This window comes from Eutrigla gurnardus, assembly GCF_963514095.1.
Source record: "Eutrigla gurnardus genome assembly, chromosome: 8".
NCBI lineage: Eukaryota > Metazoa > Chordata > Actinopteri > Perciformes > Triglidae > Eutrigla > Eutrigla gurnardus.
The window spans coordinates 22,220,632-22,243,945 of NC_139922.1; the positions used below are offsets into that span (position 1 = coordinate 22,220,632).

General features: G+C 42.0%; 3 protein-coding genes across 3 annotated transcripts in view; all 3 read right to left on the reverse strand.

Moving 5' to 3' along the window:
- Positions 1 to 716: 716 nt before the first annotated feature.
- LOC311017873 (matrix remodeling-associated protein 8-like) lies at positions 717 to 10,672 on the reverse strand. Its single transcript, XM_084016511.1, has 10 exons — positions 10,542 to 10,672; positions 6,706 to 6,732; positions 6,305 to 6,613; positions 6,114 to 6,215; positions 5,176 to 5,640; positions 2,760 to 2,921; positions 2,158 to 2,188; positions 1,990 to 2,069; positions 1,866 to 1,919; positions 717 to 1,778 (listed from the first exon to the last, which is right to left on the reverse strand). The coding sequence occupies exons 1-10, from the start codon at positions 10,567 to 10,569 to the stop codon at positions 1,756 to 1,758; spliced, it is 1,281 nt and encodes a 426-aa protein (XP_083872637.1). The 5' UTR covers positions 10,570 to 10,672; the 3' UTR covers positions 717 to 1,755.
- Positions 10,673 to 11,301: 629 nt separating this feature from the next.
- Positions 11,302 to 12,973, reverse strand: aurkaip1 (aurora kinase A interacting protein 1). The gene is made up of 4 exons (XM_084015847.1): positions 12,905 to 12,973; positions 12,338 to 12,433; positions 11,779 to 12,242; positions 11,302 to 11,609 (listed from the first exon to the last, which is right to left on the reverse strand). The coding sequence occupies exons 2-4, from the start codon at positions 12,381 to 12,383 to the stop codon at positions 11,493 to 11,495; spliced, it is 627 nt and encodes a 208-aa protein (XP_083871973.1). The 5' UTR covers positions 12,384 to 12,433; positions 12,905 to 12,973; the 3' UTR covers positions 11,302 to 11,492.
- A 1,335-nt stretch (positions 12,974 to 14,308) lies between these two features.
- LOC311017499 (rap1 GTPase-activating protein 1-like) overlaps positions 14,309 to 23,314 on the reverse strand; it is a 39,301-nt gene continuing 30,295 nt past the window's right edge. Inside the window, 13 exon segments of the mRNA XM_084015881.1 lie at positions 14,309 to 15,987; positions 16,441 to 16,520; positions 17,411 to 17,498; positions 17,581 to 17,698; positions 17,892 to 18,014; positions 18,142 to 18,251; positions 19,191 to 19,268; positions 20,379 to 20,507; positions 21,717 to 21,857; positions 21,951 to 22,037; positions 22,134 to 22,205; positions 22,275 to 22,430; positions 23,101 to 23,230. Coding sequence (XP_083872007.1) covers positions 15,865 to 15,987; positions 16,441 to 16,520; positions 17,411 to 17,498; positions 17,581 to 17,698; positions 17,892 to 18,014; positions 18,142 to 18,251; positions 19,191 to 19,268; positions 20,379 to 20,507; positions 21,717 to 21,857; positions 21,951 to 22,037; positions 22,134 to 22,205; positions 22,275 to 22,430; positions 23,101 to 23,230 — 1,435 coding nt within the window. The 3' untranslated portion in view covers positions 14,309 to 15,864.

The following is a 23,314-nucleotide window of genomic DNA, read 5'->3' on the forward strand; positions in this document are numbered from 1 at the left end:
ATGTTCAAATGACACTAAAACACACTAGTCAAGTTGTCAAGAAACACATATTTGTATTGTGTCACAGATAAGACACATTTTTGTGAACATCCTTTATAGTGAACAATCTAATAACCTTAAATAAGACGGTTGTGAATCATGAGGTCATCCTGTATAAATACAGGATAAATTCATTAAAAATTCACCACGCTCGATTGAGTGTTTTTTTTTTTTAACAAATGTACGAAGAAATCTATATCGCCCCATCCCTAGTGGGAGTGCTGTGAGAGATTTTAGGGAGGAAAACCCAAAAAGAGCAGAAGATGATAGTATAGGCTAATTATATCCAAGTTAATTGACTCATTAATTATTAGATATACCATTATAATAATTAGACATTACAGTTATATTAATAAGTCATTAATCATATGACTGTAACTGCTTAATTGTCCGTGGATGTGACTGATCACCCCAGGGAGAAAGTAGGGGGGTGCTTCGTACTGCACAGCTGGTCACATGAGTGCCAGGATGCTAATTACCTGCAACACAAGCCTGCGGAGCCTCACTCATCTCGCTACCATTCAAAACAATGGTGAATGACTTACCTCTCATACTCCTAATGCTCAAAACCTCAAAGGCAAGTGATGCATTATTCATTCATGTCACCGTTCCATATTCACTCAAACACCAGACATGTGTGCTTTATGGAAACCAGAACAGATAGTGATGAGTCTGTGGTCACTGTTGTGAATCTTTAATATCTTAAAGAAATCTTTTTCTTAGATGAGGCCGACATCACAGAGTGTGCAAGTGAGCAAGAGAGTTAAAAAAAAAAGGGCGTACAGTTTGTGATTTAGCATTACTGAGATGGTACCATAGACCGTATAGTAGACACTCATCTTCCCGCAGTGAACCTCATAGAGCTTCAGGCCTACAGCCACACATTTTTTAGAACAGATCTGAACCTGTATCAGCAGGGGTGGTAGTGGAAATTCAGTGTTTTACAAACCTGGGTACGTTATACACACTTAGATGCACAGTCCATTAAAAACCAAATAAATGGGTAAAATATATATATTTTTACCTGAGTTTCGGTAGACTGATCCTTTAGTCCATTGTCCTACAAGTTCACCTTTTTTTTACTTTTTTTTTTACTTGATAAGTTATCAATGAACAGATTTCATTTAGAAACAAACATTATTTGGAGAAAATTGAAGTCTGGCAGTCTGCATCTCTAAAACACATAAAAAAATCCTCCAAAAAATTTGAAATGTAGTCATTTTGTCTACAAATAAAACATGTGTGGCGCTTTGTCTACTTAAATGAACTTTACCTTCGCAACACGAGCAAAATCCTTTACAAAGCACAGTACAGCAGAATTTGTGCAAAAGAGAAAACGATCAAATCTCAAGACTGGAAATAGAGCAGCTCTCTAAGCATGCAAAGTAGACATACAACATACTTTAATTTTTTTTAAAAGCATGCATATTTGAAAGAAAAAATGCAAACAAATGGTTAAAAAATGCCTCATATTCAACGTAAACCATTCAATTGTTATTAAGGATAAGGATCAAATATATGTAAAAATGCAAGTAATACAAAAAAAAAAACTGTGGTGGCTTTTAGTGAAAAAGCTTAGTGTGTTAGAGTTACAGCAGAGGGAGCATTCCTCCTGTCTTCTCCTGGGTTTCCTCTTTCCCCCTCTTCTCTCCACGGTCCTTTACTCTTCCGGTGTTTGCCCTGGACCTGCCAGCAGCATCGCAGGAAATATTGCACTCACTTCCACAGCTTCACAAAGTCTGAATGAGGGAGACACGGAGATCGTATTAATAAAATATTACGTTCTCACTTACTGTCGGATGCTGATTTACTGAAATACGACTCACCATTGTTGCAGTCCTTGGCCATATCTCTCTCTCTCAGTAGGTTGTTTTTGTAGTCTGTGGATTGGAGTTCAGGTTATGAGAAAGTCCATGTTTTTCTGTAAATGTAGGTTTGGATGAGGCGTACCTGAATTCAGAGGTTCTTGGTTGCAGATCCTCAGCTCCGTGCAGTCTAAAGACATTTCACCTCCACTGATGTCGTTTCCCCTTTCATAGAAACAAAGTAGTCCTCTGATTACGATTACATTACATTTATAAGTAAAACATAATTTATTGTACAGTAATATAGTCTTACCGATCAGGTCGACGCAGGTCATACTCCAGACCTACAAAAAAAACACACGCAAACTCAAATACAATGTATCCATTAAATGTGATTCTATTAAGCCTTAAAACCAGCAGTGACACGTTTTTACAAACACTTTAAGAGTCCTGGAAAGTTAAAGTTAAGTTGTTTTTTAAATTTCAACTGATTTAAGTAGTCTAATGCTTCTTAAATTTAATATAAATGCTTTTCTACTTACACATCCTTTATTACATTTAAAACAAATGTATCTAAAACAACAATACAACAATTAATGTTGTGACAGATGTGTAACATTGTTGTAAAAAGTAAAGTGAAACAGTAATGATTTGTTTTTGTAGCATTTTGAGATTGCTTTTAACAATGAAAAAGGGCTATACAAATAAAATGTATCATCATTATTATTTTTAATAATGAGCTGATTCAAAACATCTTTATTTAATATATTTTCTATTGTTGACTTAATAAAAGTAATAAAATGTATTTTCCTTTCAGGAAATCTGGATTCTTATGAGTTTTCAAGCCCATTTTTTTTTGTCAGATACGAACCGAGAACCACTTGACACTTTTTGGGCCAAACAAACACACCGTACCTCGCTTTTTGTGTCGTCGAGTCAACGCGATGACGGCGACGACGATGAACGCCACCAGCAAGAAAGTTGCCAGGAAGTAACCCAAATGCTGCACGAAATAGCCACGCTGCTCAGGGAGGATGACGTTCACCACGCGTGGCCCCTCCTCCACCCCGTCAGTCCCTGAAGGCAGAACACCATCAAATCAAACGTCTCCTAGAATAAATCCTCACATAAACAGAAAGAACTTGTCAGAGAGGAAGTAAACACACAGTAAATATCAAGAGATGTATTATATAATCGTCTTATTCTAACTCTGAAAGGTTGGATTATGACATTGGATTAACACCATGGTGATAAACAGATCAAATTTAAATGTATTTTGACATAATATATACATTTGTATTCCCTCGAGGCTTCTAGTTTTTCATTTGTTTCCAAAAGCTGGAGAGGGAGAGCAGGAGTTAAACGTCTGTGGTAATGACTTCCAGATCTGATGTCATGCAGCTGTTTTTTTTTCTTTTCTTTTTTTCTTTCGCCTCAGAAAAACACAGGCTGACCAGAAGAGAGGGGGAGACGTGTGAGGAAAGACAGACAGATTCTGTTATGTGGTCTGTCTGCGCGTCTGTATTAGTTTTCCATTTAGGCCTTTTTCATGTCTTCTCACAAACACAGAAGTCTAGTTTCTGCATGCATGGAAAATAAATATGTGACACCTCCAGCACAGTGAAATCTACGGTCTAAATACGACAACCGCGCAGGCAACTCCCAGTCTCACAGGACCTTTTTAGACGACAATTATTAAAAAACGACAAGCACAGACGCTGGGTTTGGAGATGCGAGATCGTAACATTGTTATAATATTATTATAAACGGTGTTATACAGAATAACCTTCAATGCTTGTTATCTTTTACATTTCTCCCAAAATTCAAATGCAGCCTGGTCACAGATGCCAGATCACAGGAGAAAAAAATAAATGGATCATGAAAGACATCACATCTATTCCTCTTTGGTCTCTCATTAAAGCAGATAAGTTGGACACTAAAATCTGGCGCCGCTGAGGGACTAATGAGGGGAAAAAATGCAACGCATCATCTTTCAAAAGCAGCCAATCACGAAAAAAAAACTAAAGAAAAAAAAAAGAAGCTTATTCTGACTTAATCAACCGCCTCCTAAATGGGAGCATGGTTGGCAATTATCACGCGTCATTGTTTAATAGCTAATCTGCATGAAACTGCAAAGACATGTCCGAGGCCATTCTCTCCAGGGCCCGAGTGTCACGGCCGGAGCTGCAGCCGCGTCCCAGCAGTAGCCCATTTCCATTTTCATGACAGATCTGACATGTGTGCATGTGTTAACAGTGTGCCGCCAAGAGGTTAACCCCGTGTTCGTGTTCCTCCGGGACACGCATCATTTGCAAGGCAGTGAACCCGGGCGAAAGCATCTTCATTTTCAAATGGATGTTTCCCGTTGAATGGCGTGGCAAAATCACATTCTTTCTTTGCCACAACGAGTTACAGCGTTAAACCGAGAAGCTTTTCGGTAATTTCAGATGATTGCTGCCGCCTGCGTGAGCACAAACAACTTACTTTCAACCTAACAGGCGATGTTTACTCAAAAGGATTTCCACGTGTGCGTTTCTTCAACCTACTTATGGAGCTCATACACGGGCTGTCATCTCTTTACAGGAGGGGGAGGATCTATAGTCCAACACATAGCTGCTTCCCCCTCCCCTTTACTGTGCTCTTTCATGTCACAGCTGGCCCAGATGTCGAACAGATGTATCACACTTCCTCTAACCGCTGGTAAACCCACTCAACCAGAGGCTGATACACATCGGCCGATAAACAGAGCAGACCGGGAGAGAAAGAATAAACAAGACTCCAGATATGGTGGAACCAGTGTGGTTGGGACTTTTGGAAAATGGGGTCAAATGGAGGAAAAAAACAAAAAAAAACACCCCTCCACTCCCACAGTGACTGGCTGTTGGAGCCTTCTGCTCTGCCCTGCCCAGCACAGTTAAAATGTCTCCAGCTGTAAAAAAAGAAAATGCTTCCGTTGCTGTTTACTGTAGACAGATTTCTGGAGCCAGAGCTGCAAATTGTTGCCACTAAAAGACCTCACTTTTCAATTTGCAATGCCGACTAACATAAAGATTTATTCTTTTTCGTACTCGATTAGCTTCCACATTCCTTCTAGCTCCTCGCTCCCACTTGAGCTAAAACACAGAAACAGAGAGAACTGGCAGAGATGAAAAGGAACTGATTTAAGCGACCAACTATGCCTATAATTATAAACCAAAAAGCCCAGGAGCTGTGTTGTCACTCTGTGTGCAATTCAGCTGAGAAAACCATATGGGGGGAAAAACATTTATCATAAGTCTGGAAAAACAAAAAAGGTCTAGCCTCTTGTTGTTTTTGATCCTGAGGGACTTACTTGGCACCGGAAGGTCATTCTGGGAAACTCTGGGTGCGGTGGTGGCGGCGGCGGCAGGAAGTGGCGGTCCCACGTTGAGCCTGAAGATGCGTCTCTCGTGCAGACCGCAGTAGTGGTGATGCAGGTGGCAGGAGTACAGGCCTTTATCGACGGGCTTCAAGGCATGGATGGACAGCGAGAAGTCCCCTAAGGTGAAGGCGTCCTCCTCCACGCTCATCTGGCTCTGCCCGAAGCGCGGCCCGTAATCCCGGCGCTCTCCGGAGGCGTAGAGGTCAACCAGGCGGCCGGCCCTGTCGGGACGCACCCCGGGGGGCTGGAAGTCCCAGTGGGCCACCTGCTGCTGGTCCTCCTGGAGGCCCTCCCTCCACAGCGAGCGCCGGTTCACACAGGGCAACACCACCGACTTGCCCAGCAAGACCACGAACACGGTCTTGTCTCCGTCCCAGTAACGCTTCTCTTTGCGAGCTGGAAAAGACACGAGCGTGAAACACATCACCAATCTGACTAAAGCAGAGGTCGTCAACGTTTTTCAGGCCAAGGGAACCAAGGCTTACAGCGACCCGGTGGAGGGGCCTCCCATTACATATCGTATAAAACTGTGTTGCTTATTAAACCGAGAGCCTATAGTGCCATGAATAACAGTACTCCTATTTCTATTCTATTTTGGCATTTCTACATCACAATTTCTCAACAAAATATTTAACAAACAGGAAGATATATGTATTTATTATAGGTTGAATTCATGCTATGGTGTATTTTTGGAAGAAAAAAAGTTTGGGATCAAATCATTTCGGGGGTCGCCTGCAGCAACTCTCCTAGACCCCCTGTTGAAGATCTCTGGTCTAAAGCATGGTGACACCATCAGGACCATCAGGACCATCAGGACCATCAGGACCATCAGGACCATCAGGACCATCAGGACCATCAGGACGTCTCACCTGACTTGGTGACGTTGAGCTGGATCTGAATCGACTGGTGAATCTGGCAGTAGTGATGGTGCAAATTGCAAGTATAAACTCCTTTGTCAGTTGTGACCACATCTGGAGAAGGAAAAAAAAAAATAATAAAAAGCAACCGTAAGATGAAATTATAAACAGAAGAGTGCAATAAAACCGTGGGGAAGCCTCACTGTTGATGACGAGGGAGAAGTTGCCATCGCTGAAAGCGGAGTCCGGGACGGAGACGCGTCCCTTGTTGAAGCCGTTGTAGACCCTCTGGCGGGCCCCGGGGGACATGTCCAGGACTCGCTCCACGGAGTACTCCGGGCTGCTGCGCACCAGGTCCCAGTGCACCACCCTCTGACGGTCCTTCAGCCGGTCTTGGGTCCACACCATACGTGGACTGCGGCAAGGCAGGACGGCCCTGGAGCCCTCGGGGAGGGTGATGTTGTGGGCCTCCACCACCACGCCGAGCGTGCTGCTGCCGCTCTGACACCACGCTGACGCACAGAAACAAACACGGGGGGGACGTTCAGAAGATGGAAGATGCCATACATGAAGGTGAAAGCATGGAGGGAGGAACATGTCTTACCTCCCGGCAGGAGGAGGACGGCAACCACTGAAACAGACAAAAACACATAACGTGATGAGAGTTGTGTAAGAGTTTTGGTTTGACCTGGACTGAACCAGCAGTGAAAGATTTCAGCTTTGGAACACCCACGGGTTCAGTGAGAGGTCTGTTTAAAATAACAGAGGAAGACTGAAGAAAAAAGGGTAAAAGGTTTTAAAAAAACAGAAAATTTCCACTTGGGAATATGAAAAAACAACAAACAGATGTCAACAATTTTCTCTGTAAGTATATTTGTTGTTTTTTCACTCTAGAGATAGAACGTTTTCCAGCACATTTGCTATTTCTAATGCCACAGTGCTGTTTGCTCGTCTGTTTACTGAAGAGTCAGCGGAGACGCATGCGGCCAGAGCACACAGAGCCTCTATTCATGCTTCTATCTGGCTCGCTGCAAGGCCACGATCCTGAGGGGACCAAGAAACTCACTTCAGTCGCACCAGACACCTGTATGTTTTTACCCTCCTGCTAACTTTGAACTACGGAGGCTGCAGAGGTGCGGAGCCGTCAGCGGGATGTTATGTGACGAAGGCGGGGTTCACCCTGGACAGGTTTCATTTTACATTAATCAGCACTTTCAAAACTCGAGCTACAAAATACTTTGCAGAGGGAGGCAAATTCAATAATGTCATCATCTTATCATCTTATGATAAGAGTTTTTTGAAGTGATTCCAGTAAGGTAAAAAGGAAAAAGTCAAGTATAATTAGGATAAGCACTCCAATAAAGGTAGGATCAAAGAGGAGATTTAATAGATGTTACAGACTCAGCAAGCCTGATTTCCTCAGGCAGGTCGTTCCAGAGCAGTGAGGCCCCGACTGTAAACTCTCCAGTCCCTCTGGTTTCATGCCGGGCTACTGGAACCGTTAAAAGCTTAATTATGCATTCGCCAAAGGCTCATACTAAGAGGTCAAAATATAGAAAGAGGCCATGAAAGACCGTACAAGTAATCAATGAGATTATAAAATAAATTCTTAAATATACCGGGAGCCAGTGTGATGTGATCACAGCTGTTGGTTGTGGTTGGAAGCCAATGAATCTTCATACCAAACTAGATTAGCAATAAAAACGGCTGTTTAACATCATGTATACTCTAAAAGCAGTGGTGGGATGTATTGAAGTACACTTACAGCACTGAAAGTACAAATTTGAGGTATTTTACTTGAATATGTCAATTGTATGTTTATTTTACACTAGAATTCAAAAGAGGAATATTTGACATTTGTTTAACAGCTTTTCACAGATCACGATTTTATTTAGAAAACATTTGATGCTATAATAAAATAAGTTTAGCATTGTTACAGTTTAATAGGAAGTTGTTAAAGCAGCTGCACCAGTATAAATGCTGCTGACACTGCAATATTAATAATGCTGAGGCATTCATTCAACAATCACAGGTATTTAATTTATAAGCTACTTTTTCATAAGATATGAAAGATCTGAATACTTCCTCAACAGTGTTGGGTGGTAACTGATGACATGTAATTAGAATTACATTATCATATTACAGAACAAAACGATAAGAAACTATAATCAGCCCAGATTATATTTGAAAAAAAAGTGTGATGAGAATAAAGTGACATTATTAATTGATAACATATATATTTATGTCTTAATATACTTTTATTTTAATATGTTTATGCCAGTATTTTTGTGACATGTGAATTCCTGCAGTGTTTCTACAATGCAGAATACCCAGAATGCACCTGTAGCAATGTTTTTCAATGCTTGATTTGGAAGTTATTCAAAAATCCAAATGTAAAATCCAAGTGCAACGTAATTTGCATTCGTTTCCTGACATTTCAAAGTCACCTGACTCACCCCGGATCCTCCAGCTCTGCCTGAAAGCAGCAAAAAAACAATCAGCTGCACAAGTATGCTTGGATCAGGTCGCGAGACCGGACTGGGCCCGTCTCCCTCAGGTGGTTTGCTCGTCATGACAACACGTGACTGATTGACTTCATACGTGATCTCAGGCAGCAGACACGTGGCGTTTATATCACCACATCCAGACAATACTTCACCAGAGCGCTTCATGCTTTTACACGGGGCTTTCATAAGCGTGCTCCAGTATATAATAATACTTCAGAATGATTTCAGCACACACACACACACACACACACACACACATCGGAGAGGAGACGTCATGCTGGAAAACTTCTAATGAAGGCTTTAAACTTTCCTGCAGAAGGTAAAAACAAAGTGTCCCAGCCCCCGTCATTTTCTCTCCTCCAGACACACGCAGGCCGATGACTCACGGGGCTGGTTTAATCCTAACGGCTTAACAAAGTGCTATTGGGTAACCAGCTATAATAACAGGCATTTACCAAATGATCCACCAAAGCACTGTTGTCATTTCTAACCCCGGGAATCACACGGCGAATCACTTAACAGAAGGTCAAATGAAAAGGTTTTCGACTCAGGCGTGAAGCATGTGTTTACTCAGCATAATCTGTGTGATGGATGGGTGTTGTGAGTTTACTCACAGTCCAGTCACACGTTGAGAGTAAATCAAACCAGCGTGTGAAGCTGCAGATTCAGCTGAACACGCAAAGACACAGTCAGACTCCCAGGGATACATTCAACGGCAGGTATTAGAAGTATTATTGATTTAGCTATTGTATATTGTTTCATGTATTTGATGCACATATTGAATATATTATAATTTTTACTGAGTTTATCATTGTAAATACATATCAGGTGTTATGTATATGTATGAGTGACGGACAAAGTACTCAAGTATTTGATAGCAAGACAATATAGTGTAGAAATAATGAAATAAAAAGTACCAAAGTATTAGCCTCAACATATACTTTAAGTACAAAAAGTACTCATTATGCCGAGTGGTTTAAGTCAGAATAATGCATCTTATATTTTATTGGTATAATACAGTATATTATATTATTGAGTTCTAATGATTACATACTGTATATTGGACATATAGCTGTGGATAACATGTAATGTATTATTAATCTGGGCCTGCACAGTAACTAGTCGTTTATCAAATAAATGTAAAAAAGTATAACACGAAATATATAGTGAACTAAAGTACCTTCTGCTTCTTGGTCATGTTTTATGTGATTATCTCGGTGTGTGGTCACATTGTCTATAAAACACTATACCATACCTCACTGTGGCCTTTTCATCTCGGCCTTATATGAGTACACCCCCCCCCCCTCCCTCCTCAGGACTCGCAGCCCACTCGCGGTGAAACACTCGCTCCTGACACACATAATGACTGGCTGCCGGATTGTGCTGACTCCACGACTCGGACCGCAGTTAACTAGAAACACATTGGGCTGAAGCCACAAAAGAAAAATTCCCACCTACACCTCATGAACAACAGGCTGTTGCTTTATTGCTTTAGGCTGTTGCTGTAAATGCTGTACTAAGTTTCAACTCCATGCGTTTTAGTTGCAAAACTCTGAATATCTCAAAATAAAAGGCTGTCCATAGAAGGTTCAATTAGAAGTTTTAATTCTGAATCTTTACTGTAATTTGAAATAGATATCCTTATATGTTTTAATTAAAATGTGTATATGCATTTAGATGTAATAATATGAACGAAGACTGCTGTTGGGTCAATTTTATGGAATATATCGCAAAGATATTCAGAGAAAATAAAATACAAAAAAAAAATACTCCAAAGGAGATATCTAGCCTACAGTGCAGCAGACCTGAGAACTGAACAGCTTTCGGGTTTTGTTCCTGACGGCTAATTCTAACCTGGATCCAATTATGGAACAAAGAAAGTTCCCTCCAGTGAACGCGTCGCTTCGAAAAGCAAGAAAAGCGAAGAACTTACTGTGAAGGAGGGTCATGTCGAGGTGCATCTTTTCCAATGTCTGCCCGTCAGAGAGAGGTGTGAGCACGAACTGATCAAAACACGGGAGCGCTTCAAGTTCACCGAGCAGCAGCAGCTCAGATGGATTTTGTTGTGTTCCTGCAGACTGGAGCTTCACACGCTCCGCCTCCGCCTGCAGATGAAATCCAACACTTCGGTGCTTCAGTCTGGACGAAAAACATTTGTTGCAGCAGGCCACTATAATAATAATAATAAAGTATTATATATATAAAAAAGTTGTTTTAAAACTAGAATACAACAAGTGAGAAAATTAAGTTTTTTACAACTCTTCAGTTAAGATGCCAGTATTCTATGATTGAAGAAACTAAACCAGTCCTTTAAGAAATCTTCCACACAAGGAAGATTATTACGCACACCCCCCTTCTTTCTAATCCTTGAAGCACTGGTTCCTGAGTGAAAGCTTCTTTTTTTTTTTTTTTACTTCAAAGCCCATCATAAAAGGTTTTAGTTTACAAGCTAATTTGAATTTAAAATGGACATGCAGTCAACTGGGATTATGGTTCTCTAATTTTGATTTAGCTTTGCCGTTAAGATCACTGAAGTAAATTTAATAACCGATAACAGTGAGAATTCGAGCCTGAAAGCATTTTTGTTTTCTTCAGATTTTGCACAATGCTGCCATCCACAGTCAGAAAAGGAAAAAACCTTAGGTGTCCTATAATTCTACTAACAGAAAATGACAGCACACCATGCCCTGGGCTTGACGGAGAAGGTTCTTTATTGGATTTTACGTAAATTGTACACATAAATCATATCTCCGCATCACTGAAATATGCTTCAATTAAGCTGCCACGCTCCGGGACTAGGGCGATTGTTTTAACTGCAGTTTGTGAAGTGTGATGTGCAGAGCTGTCCGGTGTGAGGGATGTGACACAAACTTGTCAGTGTCTCTCAGTCCCTTTTGTTTCCATGCTGTTTAATGAAGATCTTAGGTGTATTCCATCCATCTGGAGCTTTCTTCAGTCCAGCTCGTGTCCAAATCCTCTTCAGATCCTCCTCAAATCGTTTCTGTATGGGACAAACACACAACACTGGCATTAGTTTAAGTATATTTTGTTGTAGTTTGAGCACATCAGGAAAGTCGAGACTTTATAATATATATATATATATATATATAGTTGAGTATGAGTTGCCAAATATGACAGGAAAATCCACCAAAACAGTAAGAAACTCTCACCTGCTTCTTTTTCCCCCTGCCCTCCATCACTCTCCTCCTCAAGAATTTAGTCCGTTTAAGAAGCTTCTTGTATTTATGTCGGTTCATCTTCCGCCGTCGGATCTCCAGAACATTCTTACAACTAAGGGGCGTTGCTGAACCCTCGCCGTCCTCCGAAACGGGGAGGGAGATGGGCGGCAGCATCTTCTCTTCCAGCAGCTCTACGTCCTCCAGTGGCTGAGCGGACTCCGGCAGGTGAGGAAGGGAGTAGCGCAGGGAGAGCCAGCTCTCCAGAGGAGTTACGGACAATTTACGAGGCACGAGCACGTCTTCCAGCTCTGGCTCAAGTTGTACCCATCGAGGAGGAGGCGTGTTGTCTGCCGCTGTCGAGTAGTTTCTCAGTTTTTGATGAAGGGAGGAGCAGGAAGCAGGAAGAACCGGCTGGACGCATCCATTCAAAATGTCCCCATGGACTTTCAGTGCACCTGGTCATTATGGGAAATAAATAAGGCCATCTTGAGTAACACTACTTAAACTGGAATATTGTTGAAGATGCATAGATATATCTGTTCATACTTACACGTTACTCGACGCAATAAACAGGGGACAACCCTTGAAGTAAACATTGTTAATGGTCATCCAAAGTCATCGGGAATGAGTTGACTGGTCACTGGTCCTGTGTGGAATGAGCACATCACTGTGCATTAGTCATAGCTCACAAATAGAGCATCAATCAACTAGTGAATATACTAAAATAATAAAAGACAATAATGGCTGTCAGTTGCAGTAGGAAGCTAATGCTAGCATGTAACACTAGCTAGGTTACGTCAACATGTCCAACCTCTGGGTTGACGACGGTATAACTGATGTCCCCAACGAACGTTATATAACAAAACACCAAATACAGAATGCAAAATGAAAGAATCAACATTGAGAGAAAATGACAGATGTTGTAACTTGTTTTCTAGCTGCCGGCTGTCCACACTTCGCGTTGTTGCTAATGCTAGCTAGCAATGTAGCTCCTCTTTCGAGGTTAAATTCGCGATATTAAACATGACAAGACTACAGCTAATAATGTTTGGACTAGCAATTATCTGACAACACTAATGCAATCGTTTAACTTATTTTATGAACAGTGTAATCATACCTAGTTTTCCTTTGACCGGGGTTTTCGTCTTCAATGTGACTCTGGAAGTCCACTTCCGGCTTGAGCAACACAAATCTACGTGCGTTTCCTGTTTCTCAGAGCGGACAATGGTTCCGCTAGAGCAGTTGGGACCTCGGAGAAGGAGTTTGAGAACCTATTTGGCTTTTAACTTAATCAGTTAATTAAAAAATATATATAATATATAAAATAACATAATTATGGACTTCTATTTTAACATTAATAAACGGTGTGGACCTTTTTGCTCAGCAACATGAATAACTCCACTGGAGGGCACTAACAACCTAGATAGCACTGGTAGGTGCAACTTAACCTCTTCCCATGCAGATAAATCATTCAGAGGGAACATGTTTTGTTCACATAACTGTTACGTAAGCATCTGTAGAACATGCCATCACTATTTATCCATGCAAATATTTGAAAATACAAATTATAACCTGCAGCCCAGAGGACATGAGACAAAAACAACAACAAATTCTTCTTGTTGCAAGTAGCGTTCCTCCTAATAGGGTCACATGACTTGTATAAACACTAGATGAGTAAAGAAGGTGTGGAGTGTAAACAGTTATGTAAAATAGAAGAAAAAAAGCAAATATAATAAAATAAATGTGATATTTTATGTTACTAAAACCACCAACTCATAGGTTTCATCTGTGGTCCAAGTATTACCAGTAGGCTATTAACATGCATGGTATGTGCTGTGTTTTCTGACAGCCCCCCCCAACATGCCCCAGGGGTCAGACAGCACACGCCCTCACAGAGCAGCAGCCACCACTGTCATGTTGTTTGCACAAAAACTGACCTTCAATTTGCAGACTAGCCTTTTTTACTTAACGTACGTATGTTTCTGCACATATGCAGGAACTTATTTGCATAAAAACAAAGAGTATTCAGGACAGAGTTGAAAAGACAGCGTTTACACTGCCGTTTGTATTTTCACATTCTAAAATTATTTCATAACCTAACTGTGAATAGCTATATGACAATCGTCCCCTCATTGTTTTGTGAGATACATTTAGAAAGTCCATTTCACTTCATAATTCAGTTTCCTTTCGGCTTATTAAAACTGAATGTATTTCTTTCTTCTATGTGGCACAGTTGTATAAGAAGGGAAGCCTCCGCTTTTAGATTGCTCTAGTTTGACATACTTGTGGGCAGCCACATCAAATCATTTATTCATGGGGCTTTCTCTTTTAGCTTTCATTAAGATGGTGGGAAGTGGAACATCTACAGTTCGTAGGCATTTCACAGCAGGGATTTTTTAAACAATGTGGCATTCAGAATCTATGTATTTGTGTGCAAAAGAAAAAAGATAAAAACACAGACTACCATGTTTCCATTGGGTGACATGATGAAGGACAAAAAGAGTGTGCACGCAATAGAATGTAAAGTTCTCAGGGCATTTATTTACAATAAAAACAATAACAACAACAAAACATTCATTTCATCGTAAATCCTGCTCGCTTTTAACTATCACCATCTATAACTTCCACCGTCCGTTTGTGATGATAAGGCAACTGAAATGATCAGCAGGATGTACTGTGAGATTTCCCTTTTACAGAACAGTCTGAATAGCTTTTTAAAATATTTCTCTTCTACAAAAACTCTCTTCTCAAAATAATATCTCAACAGAGAATCGATAACTTGGCAGTAATTTGAAGGTGTTGGTTCAGTCCCATTTTTAAATCAACGGCATATGCATGAAACACTATATACTCCAACTAAATATCTATTTACAAAATCAGTAGTTGTTTTTAGAGTTGTTTTCTCACTTCAGAAGCAAATAAATACTCACTGTTTTATTATAATTGCATTGCAAATGTACTCCACTGAAAGAGATCCGACCCCTTGGAAAAGACAGAGCTTTACAGATGACAACATTATAATTTACTCCAAAGCAACACACAGGCTGATGGCAGGATGATGAATGTAGTCACCAGAGAGGTACAGTATAACAGATGTACACTATAAATGCCACTTCAACAGGAACCAAATCAATAAATAAAAATTAGAGAGGAGGAAAAAAACTCATAACAGAGACCCCCTCAGCAACGGACAAGACGGAAGAAGCAGTTATTTCGGCCACTGATGGATGCATCCAGACACAGACTATACAGACGGCGCTGAAGTATAACTGCATTGCAACACCATTGTTTGTTAAGAAAACTAGATCGCTTAAAAAGCATTCTGAATATGTTGATTTTACAATGAGTCTAATACTGCAATCCCATCATCGGCTGCAGTGCAGGCAAGTCAAACGAGTGACGTGAAATAAATCGGAGGGACGAAAGAAATTTAACTTTTAAGGCCATTTCATGTTATCTACGATAAATCGCTCTCTTGGCTGTGAGTTTGGATTCCGATCTCGTGGAGATTTGGGTTCGTGAAGGTTGTTTTTCTGCAGCTACGCGGATTTGACCCAAAAATTCTAAATAATCACATTTAACAGCATCCAACAGGACAATTCTAGATCACATTCTATGTTTTGTTAGAACGTACCCATCTCTGATGCTGAATATTTGGTATTAGGTTTACATAAGAGATCTTAATTGAGCCGAAACCTTTGTTGATTTGGTAAAAAAAACCATCCAGGCAATAATCTTCACCACAAACATCCTTCTCTACCAAGAGGTCATTGGCACTGTCTTTACCCTGTATATCCAGCACACCTGGGCTTCAAGAAGACAAACTAAACCAAAGTTCTATCCTTTTCTATCTTTTTTTACAAATAAAACGATTCCATTTGTAGATAAAATTGTGCACGTTTGAAACAAAGGTGTGGTAAAGACAAAAACAAAACAAAAAAAAACAGATAGAGAGGCAACAGATGTGTGAACAGGCAGAGAGAAGAATGGAAGGAAACGACACTGTGCAAAAAGCCCGCCCCCCTCTTTGTGCGTCATCCCCTCCAGGTTCCTGGACACGCTGCACTCGGGGCCCCCTCACTGAGCAGCGGACCGGCCGGGTTCTCTCTCGTCTCCCTCATCTTCATCCTTCTTATCATCGGTCATGACCAACGCCTGCACTTGTCTCACCTCCCAGAGGGCTTGTGATTTATGGGAATGCTTTGGGGCATAAAAAGAGACGTCTGGTCAAAACTCAAAAACGTCATTAATATTTCTAACAAAACATCTGATTGTCTTGGTTTATTTATTCCTCAGTTATCTTGAAAAGCATTGCGACATTGTTACCAATAATACATCCTTTTCTGTACACATACAGTCCACGAGCATCATTCGGTTTGCTGCCAATGTAAATACAGTATATCTGGTCCATAGTTTAAATCCAGCTCTACGAGAGGCTGCTGAGGAAAGTCTAACCTGAAGATGGAGATCCAGGATACAACCAGAGAGGTGGAGTTAACAGTTCTGTACACAAAGATGCACAAACGGCGATAAAAAACAAAACAAAGAACAAAAAACACGAAACGTCAGCAGCAGCACACGGGAATGAACAAAACAACCAAACATGCAGAGCGGCAAAGGTGAACGGGCAGTGGAGCGGTGAGGCCGACTCACCGAGGACGACTGATGATCGTGTGGTCGTTCCAGTTTGATACGCACGTCCGTCCCCTTCCCGCGTTCAGGCTTCCCGGGACCTGAAACCAGTCAAACACATCCACCGCAGATCGGCTTTGAAATGAGTTATCCATAAATAATAAGGCTAAAAAAAAAGGGCTACATCATCCGTTGATTTCTATCGGAAAAAAAAATCCTATTCAACCCTTTGTCCATATTTGTCTTTATCATTCTGTAAAAAAGATGATGATCATGCTGTGTTGTTTACTTTGCATTTAGGCTGATCTAATGTCACATGACTGATCTCAGGACTGCTATAAGGAAAACAGAAACCCTGATGAAAACATGTTTGCTGAGGCGAACGAAGCATGATGTGCTGGATTTGCTGTGTGTGCAGTCTGGAAATAAACAAATTGAAGCCATATAACCTATTCAGGCTTCATGATGCATCTAGAATGAGTTCATCATTTAATCATGTTGGTATAGCAGGGATTTTCTATCATATCATTCAATAATGAGGAGTATGGATGACCTTAATTTATTGATGATCCGCTATCTTAACTAATCCCCTACATCTAAAATGGGATGGTATGGATGTTCAGTTGATTTTCACGTATCAAGCTATTTGTACGTATTTCACACATCTGTCAAAACTCAATTCAAATATTTGTATATATTTGTGGCTTAATCGTTTCCTAATGATGAGCAACGGGGATTTCATAATGTATTCATTCATGCATTAAATCATCACGAGTCACCGCGTGCATAAGTTATGCATAAGTTCATTATGTGTTTCCTCCCCCTCGTCGTGAGTTATTTATGTCCGTTCATAAATTAATTAATACAAATTGGCAAATAAGTAGCCTTCATTTTCAATTCCCAAACCTCTTGAGAGTCTTACATGCTTCTAAGTGTTTTTCAATTGTTCAATATGCCGGAGCTGCTCCTCCGAGCATCCCGCCTCCCTCACCTGGCGAGCTGCTGACGCTGTCCTCCTGCCAGGTGCTGTAGATGAAGGAGTCGCGCTTGTGTGGCGTCCCGGCAGACGACAGACTCTCCTGGAGGAACGACGTCAGGTATTAAGACTTTAACCCCGTAACTGTGCATTTTGTCTCGTTTCGGGCCGAATGCAGCGCTCACCATGCCCGTGTCATAGTCCTCCGTGGCCTCTGTCTCGTTCTCCTCCACCACACTGGCGAAGCTGCTAGCGTTGGAGGAGGAGCGGGAGAGGTCATGACCCTCGGGGATGGACGGGGCCCTGCCACCGAGATAAGAACTACACCCTGGGTTATCACTCTCCAGCACAGCCACACCTGATTTCATCTTATGTACAGGACACAGTCATTCAACATGCTGCCACAGCCGAGGGGTCAGCCCAGCGGTCACACAAACACGACTTGTCGTCCATATTTAATATCCACCAGATAGCGGCGGTAACGTGTTATACACACCTGTTCTTGGCGGTTGTGAGCACCTCAGGGGAGCTCTGATTGGACGAGTTGTCCGATTTGGGGTCTTGAGAGACGTGACCGCTGTCAGGGGTCTTCTGGGTATTTGGGGAGCTCTCTCTGCTGCTAGGTGAGACAGAGAAAATCAGAAAAAGCAAATAGAGAAAATCTATTTATGTGCATGCATTATGAACCTTTGAAGCTTGAGAAACAGTGGCCTGTTGTTTGGGTTCACATAAAAATCTTTTCTCACCACTTCTCATGGACTTCTTGAATGTTTTCGATGCCGATGGCACTGCTTCGCCTGGAGCTGAAAGGACCAGACTTTTTCCTGGTCGGGCTTTTCCCTGGAATTATCAAAGACTGCCAGGGAGAAAGGGAAGACAGCCAGTGTCAAAATAATACCTTCAATTATTTTAGCTTTAACTCAACTTTTTATTTATGTATCTAATACTGAGGGGAGTTAATGGTTATTTTGACATAACTATTACAATTGAACTGTTATTGTATTCAATGTGGGTGGGTTGTGGGTAACATTGCTCCCTTCCAGTTGTCACTATGATGAAAAAATTAAATTGGTAGAATATGCACTTAGCGGCTTAATGTCAAGCCCCGGTGCCAGTCTTTCAGCTAGCGCGGGGCACCGCTAAGGCGGGAGATGAAAGATGGCTTTAAAGGCTCCGGGGCCTACAACTAAATGTGCTTTCTCAGCGACTGCTTTGTTCATCCAATCTCCCTTTTTTTAAAGCTCTCAAAATAAGAACTTGAAAAGCCTTTTTTTTTTAACTCAATGTGGCTTCAAAGAGCCAGAGGATTCTTTTTTTTTTTAATCATTTTTCTGTAAGGGGGTCATTAGATAATTAATATTCATCATTTTTAAACGAAAAGAGAATTAAGCATACTGGAATTAAAACGCAGGATCGCCGTAAAAGACTACAGAAGGTGAGCATGTATTGCAGTGAAGCAGATAGGACAGTGAGAAGAGAAAGAAAATGTACGATATAAGTCAGTAGGGTGACTTTTACTGTCTATGTGCTACAGCTACTATATATGACAGGGCTATGTAAAATCCCAACTGACAGATCAATCGATTCCTGAGAGAATGCAGAGAACATCTTTATCTGCTCTTGTGTTTTTTTTTTTTATCACAGATTGACATAAAGCTCTTTATATAATGCATCCTGTCTGTAACACACACTAATGCACTAAATACAGAGACATGCATAGATGTTTGATGCAGTGGAGTCATGCAGACGAAGCAAAGAGGAGAAACGAGTTAGAGAGTTAGAATTAGACATGAACCTCTTCTACTGTTCCTATCCCTATGGCACTGCCTCGACGTCCATATTTACTGGGACTTTTGCCTGGGACAAGCAATGACTGAGCCACAAAGACAGAGGAGAGCGAGACAGACAGACAGAGAGAGAGAGAGAGAGAGAGACAGAGAGAGAGAGAGAGAGAGAGAGAGAGAGAGAGGGTAAAAGGGAGAAAACATGAGATTTATACAAATATATATGAGAATCCATGAAGTCAGTCAACAAAATACAAAGCACATGTTAACTGGAGAATTAAAAAGAGGGACATTCGGACTCCACGGGGGCAACACAGGCAGCTGAATGGCAGAGAGAAGCGATGAGTCAAGTGTGTGAGCCATATCCCTGCGAGGAAGAGGATGAAGAGGAGATAAAAAAAAACAGCAGAGGAGGACAAACAGCATGTTATTTACTAGGTTTCACAGCAAGTCGAGGTTATGGGCCAGAGGCACGTTTTACTCATTAATATAGCATGTTGGTTAATAATAATGGTGAGTTATTTTTGAAGGCCGATCTTAAATGTGATCCTCGAAAATACAGAATATCAGACAAGCAACGGCACGCATACTCAGTGATCAGTGAAGACCTTGTAATTACTATTTAAGTTCAGCTGAAAATCTGTTCAGTTCAGTGTTAAAATTATTAACACTTTTTGCAGTGTTTACCGAATCGATTACATCAACAACAACAAAATGCACAAAAAAATGCAAAAAAAGTTGCCAATTTGGAGATACAAGGTTTTCACCTGATGACAGAAATAATCATTTGTTCAAAAAATCACGGTCCACATGCACAACACACACACACACACACACACACACACACCAGAATTCTAGTGATCAACAGTGCAGATGCATGGGGGATTTAAACAGTAAGTATGAGAAGCAGCTTTAACCCCTGGGAGAAAATCACCTCGTGTCCTGGAAGCATTCAAAGTCAAAGAGTGTCCAGTCACTCCATCTGGTGGTGGCAGACAATGTGCAACCATTGCAGTGTGAGGGCCGAGTTTGAGGCACCAACCGCTCCACTCGAAGCCCTTCTCTGTGAGAAGTTAGTGCAGCAGGCAAGTGAGGGAGGAGGGGGGCACGAACTCTAGCAGAACTGCTGAGGAGGGGGGGGAGGCAGAGGGAGCGAGACTCGCCTCGCTCAAGACCGGGAGGAGTGGGGCTGTACTTACTATCCCTGGGAATTTGGGGCTCTCTGCGGGGTCGTGGTTAAAGCTGCTGCTGATGCTAGTGGAGAATGTGTGCTTCTTTAGAGTATGACCCACGGCATCCATAGACTGGCTCCTGCTGCGCATCACCCGCTAGAGAGAGACGAGGAGGAGGAGATACATTCAGATGGGGCTGACCCCCGTGACCCCCCTCGGCATCGCTGTCACAGGCCCGAGAGGGGCCTCGGGGCCGTCCCTGAACGATGACCACTACAGGCAGAGAGCGCTGGCCCGATGCTAATCCTGACAGACAAGGAAGCGACAGAGAACAGTGCTAAGCTTAAATGCCCGGAGGGGGGGTTTCAGATGAGTCATTCTGTTAGATAGGTGGTAAGAGAAGAGAGAGAGGGGGGGAGTGGAAGGACCGCGTGGCCTCACAGAGGTCTGACCACACAGCCAGGAGGAGGTTTAAAGCCCCGGCGCACCTCTTCGCAGGCATAGAACAGAGTGAAGAGGCACAAAAAAGAAGGCATCTGATGGTGAAGGAAATATAACCATTTGGTAGCGTGACATACAAAGATGACAGCGTCGTATGAATTAGGGACGAGTGACTGAAAACGGGAGCATGCAGAGAGCACACCAGCACGAAACAGCGAGGAGGCATGAGGAAGTGGTGTGTTCCAGCAGGACAGAGCGGCAGAGCTTCTCTTCAGATTAAGAGAGATTGAGGGAGTTTGATGAACCCTTACAGCCCATAGCTTGCATATAGATAAGAACAATCCTTTTGACATCCAGAGAACAGCTTATCAAAAAACTGTAGATGTCCATTTTTTCATACAGTTCCTGAGCAATAATCCTATAGTCTTATAATGGCAGATGTGTGCACTATATGTTCTCTTGGTTTAGAATAAAGACTGACAATAATTTAGCATGAACCCAAGTTGTTGCCTAGCAACGCAATGCCATCGAAGCATGCCTAAACGGAGTCATTATGAGAAAATGAACATTGAGCATTTAAGAATATACAGGGATGAATGTGGGTTCTTCTCTATGAAAGAAATAGTCCAGCTGATGTAGGCTAGCTGCTTCCAACTGCTTCCAGTCTTTATGCTAAGCTAAGCTAACTGCTTCACATGGTACCAATCATAACCCTTTAGCATTAAACATTATCCCAGAAATATCAAACTGCTCCGTTAATGGAAATATGTTAAAAGTGCCATGAATTAATAATTAACAGTACTCCTATGTCAGTGCTAGAAATTAAAATAATTAAAAAGTTGCTTTTGTTTGAAGCAGAGAGTTGCAGAAAGTGAAGCTGTTCGGTGTGGAGCCGCCGGCCTCCGCTGCTGCCTCTCCCGTTACCTTGAAGGACTCAAAGAAGCCCCCTCCTCCTGCACTCCCGTTCTCCAGTTTGTCGTCATCTCCTCCGACGCCCATCATGGCCTGGCTGTTCACATGGAGCTCCTCATACAGGGTCTCTAGCAAGGCCGACCTCGTTCGCTCCTTACACACACACACACACACACACGTAGACATAGAGGGAATTCAATGTTTTCAAAATACCAGAGACGTTTTCAAACCTTTGCAACAACTCACCTCTAATTTGGCAAATTTCTCAGCTTTGTAGCAGGCGTACTCTGCGTTGATGAGCTTAGTAAAAAGGAATTCATGGAATTCAGGGCTCTGGAGAGAGAGCAGCAAAGAGACGAGATATGGTGTTATGTGAGCTAGTGTAACGGACGGCAGCAGTTCAGCAGCAGTTCAGCTTCTTTTTCGTACTTTTTTAAAGACAGCAGGGTTGGGGAGGGCCGGGCCGAAGAAAGGTACATCGTCCCGTGCGGTGACGGACACCTTAGGATGAAGAGAAGTATGTTTAGTCAAGTGTTTATCGACCCGTAGTGAAATAGGGAATCGAGTCACCTTGTAGAGAACATTGTCAGAGCAGGGGTTGACCACTTGGACGACGACGTACGCGTGGAGAAAGTTGGAGGCGATCATGTCGGGCACGAAGGGAGTGTTTTCCTCTTGGAATAAGATGGCCACGATGTCGTTCCCTATGTGCCTCTTTCTCTGCAACTGCAACACAGCAGCCAACGCGACGGCTTCATTTCAAGGTAATTAATGCAAGAACGGAAGGCAGTTATTGCAGAATGAGAGAGGAGTCCGATGACAAACGTTGGATATGAATGAATGTCATTTTTAAAAAAAACATTTAAATGACGAGGACACATTTAATGCTCGTTGGAATTTCATTTGGATGAGAATAAGAGACCCTTTTTGTTGGCGTTCTTTTAATTGTTGATACAGCTTATTTTAATTCAAATATGTTGTTTTTTACACCAATGAAAGCACAGCTAAGTAAGTTTACAGTATTTGTGTTTAATAAAAAACAATTGCTTTTCTTCATTTATAATTAAGCTCTGATTTGTGCTGTATAAAGACATCATGCATACCTACAAAGAAGAGCTCCTCGTCATTCCCTGCCTCACAACTCTATGTATGAATTTGTGAAACGCCACCAGGGGGCGCTGTTCCCCCTGATGACAGAACTGAACAAGCATGTGCAGACACTAAAGCGCATATTTAAAGTGAATCATGTTTACTACCAGTTCCAGTACTGCCGGTTTCTGCAAATACGCTGCAGGTGTGCATGCAAAATCTGGTATTAGAGTAACCAGAGGGAACCTGTCGGACGGCTTGCAGTGAAACATGAAGCGTGTGTTGGGCTGGTATTGGGTTACAGTACCTGCTGGGTGTCCCCGTCGGTGTAAGGCAGCTTCGTGGACACGTGGAACATGACCTCTTTGCTGCGGTAGTTGCAGTAGACGGACTCGGTGCCGGTCTGCCCGTGAGTTACGTCTAACCCGCCACGGAACCTGCAAGAACCACGTTTAACCAAGATATTCTGCAGCACGCCTGATATGTATAACAGAGAGTGTGTGTGTGTATATATTGATATA

Excerpts from the sequence above, each read along its gene's own strand:
- LOC311017873 (XM_084016511.1), bottom strand. The coding sequence starts at position 10,569 with ATGCACCTCGACATGACCCTCCTTCACA. Across the intron at positions 6,614-6,705 it reads CGTCCTCCTCCTGCCGGGAG|CGTGGTGTCAGAGCGGCAGC; the intron begins GTAAGACATGTT and ends TCTGTGCGTCAG. Across the intron at positions 1,920-1,989 it reads CCAAGAACCTCTGAATTCAG|ACTACAAAAACAACCTACTG; the intron begins GTACGCCTCATC and ends TCCAATCCACAG.
- aurkaip1 (XM_084015847.1), bottom strand. The coding sequence starts at position 12,383 with ATGTTTACTTCAAGGGTTGTCCCCTGTTTATTGCGTCGAGTAACGT. Across the intron at positions 12,243-12,337 it reads TTTATTGCGTCGAGTAACGT|GTGCACTGAAAGTCCATGGG; the intron begins GTAAGTATGAAC and ends CATAATGACCAG. Across the intron at positions 11,610-11,778 it reads GCAGGGGGAAAAAGAAGCAG|AAACGATTTGAGGAGGATCT; the intron begins GTGAGAGTTTCT and ends TGTCCCATACAG.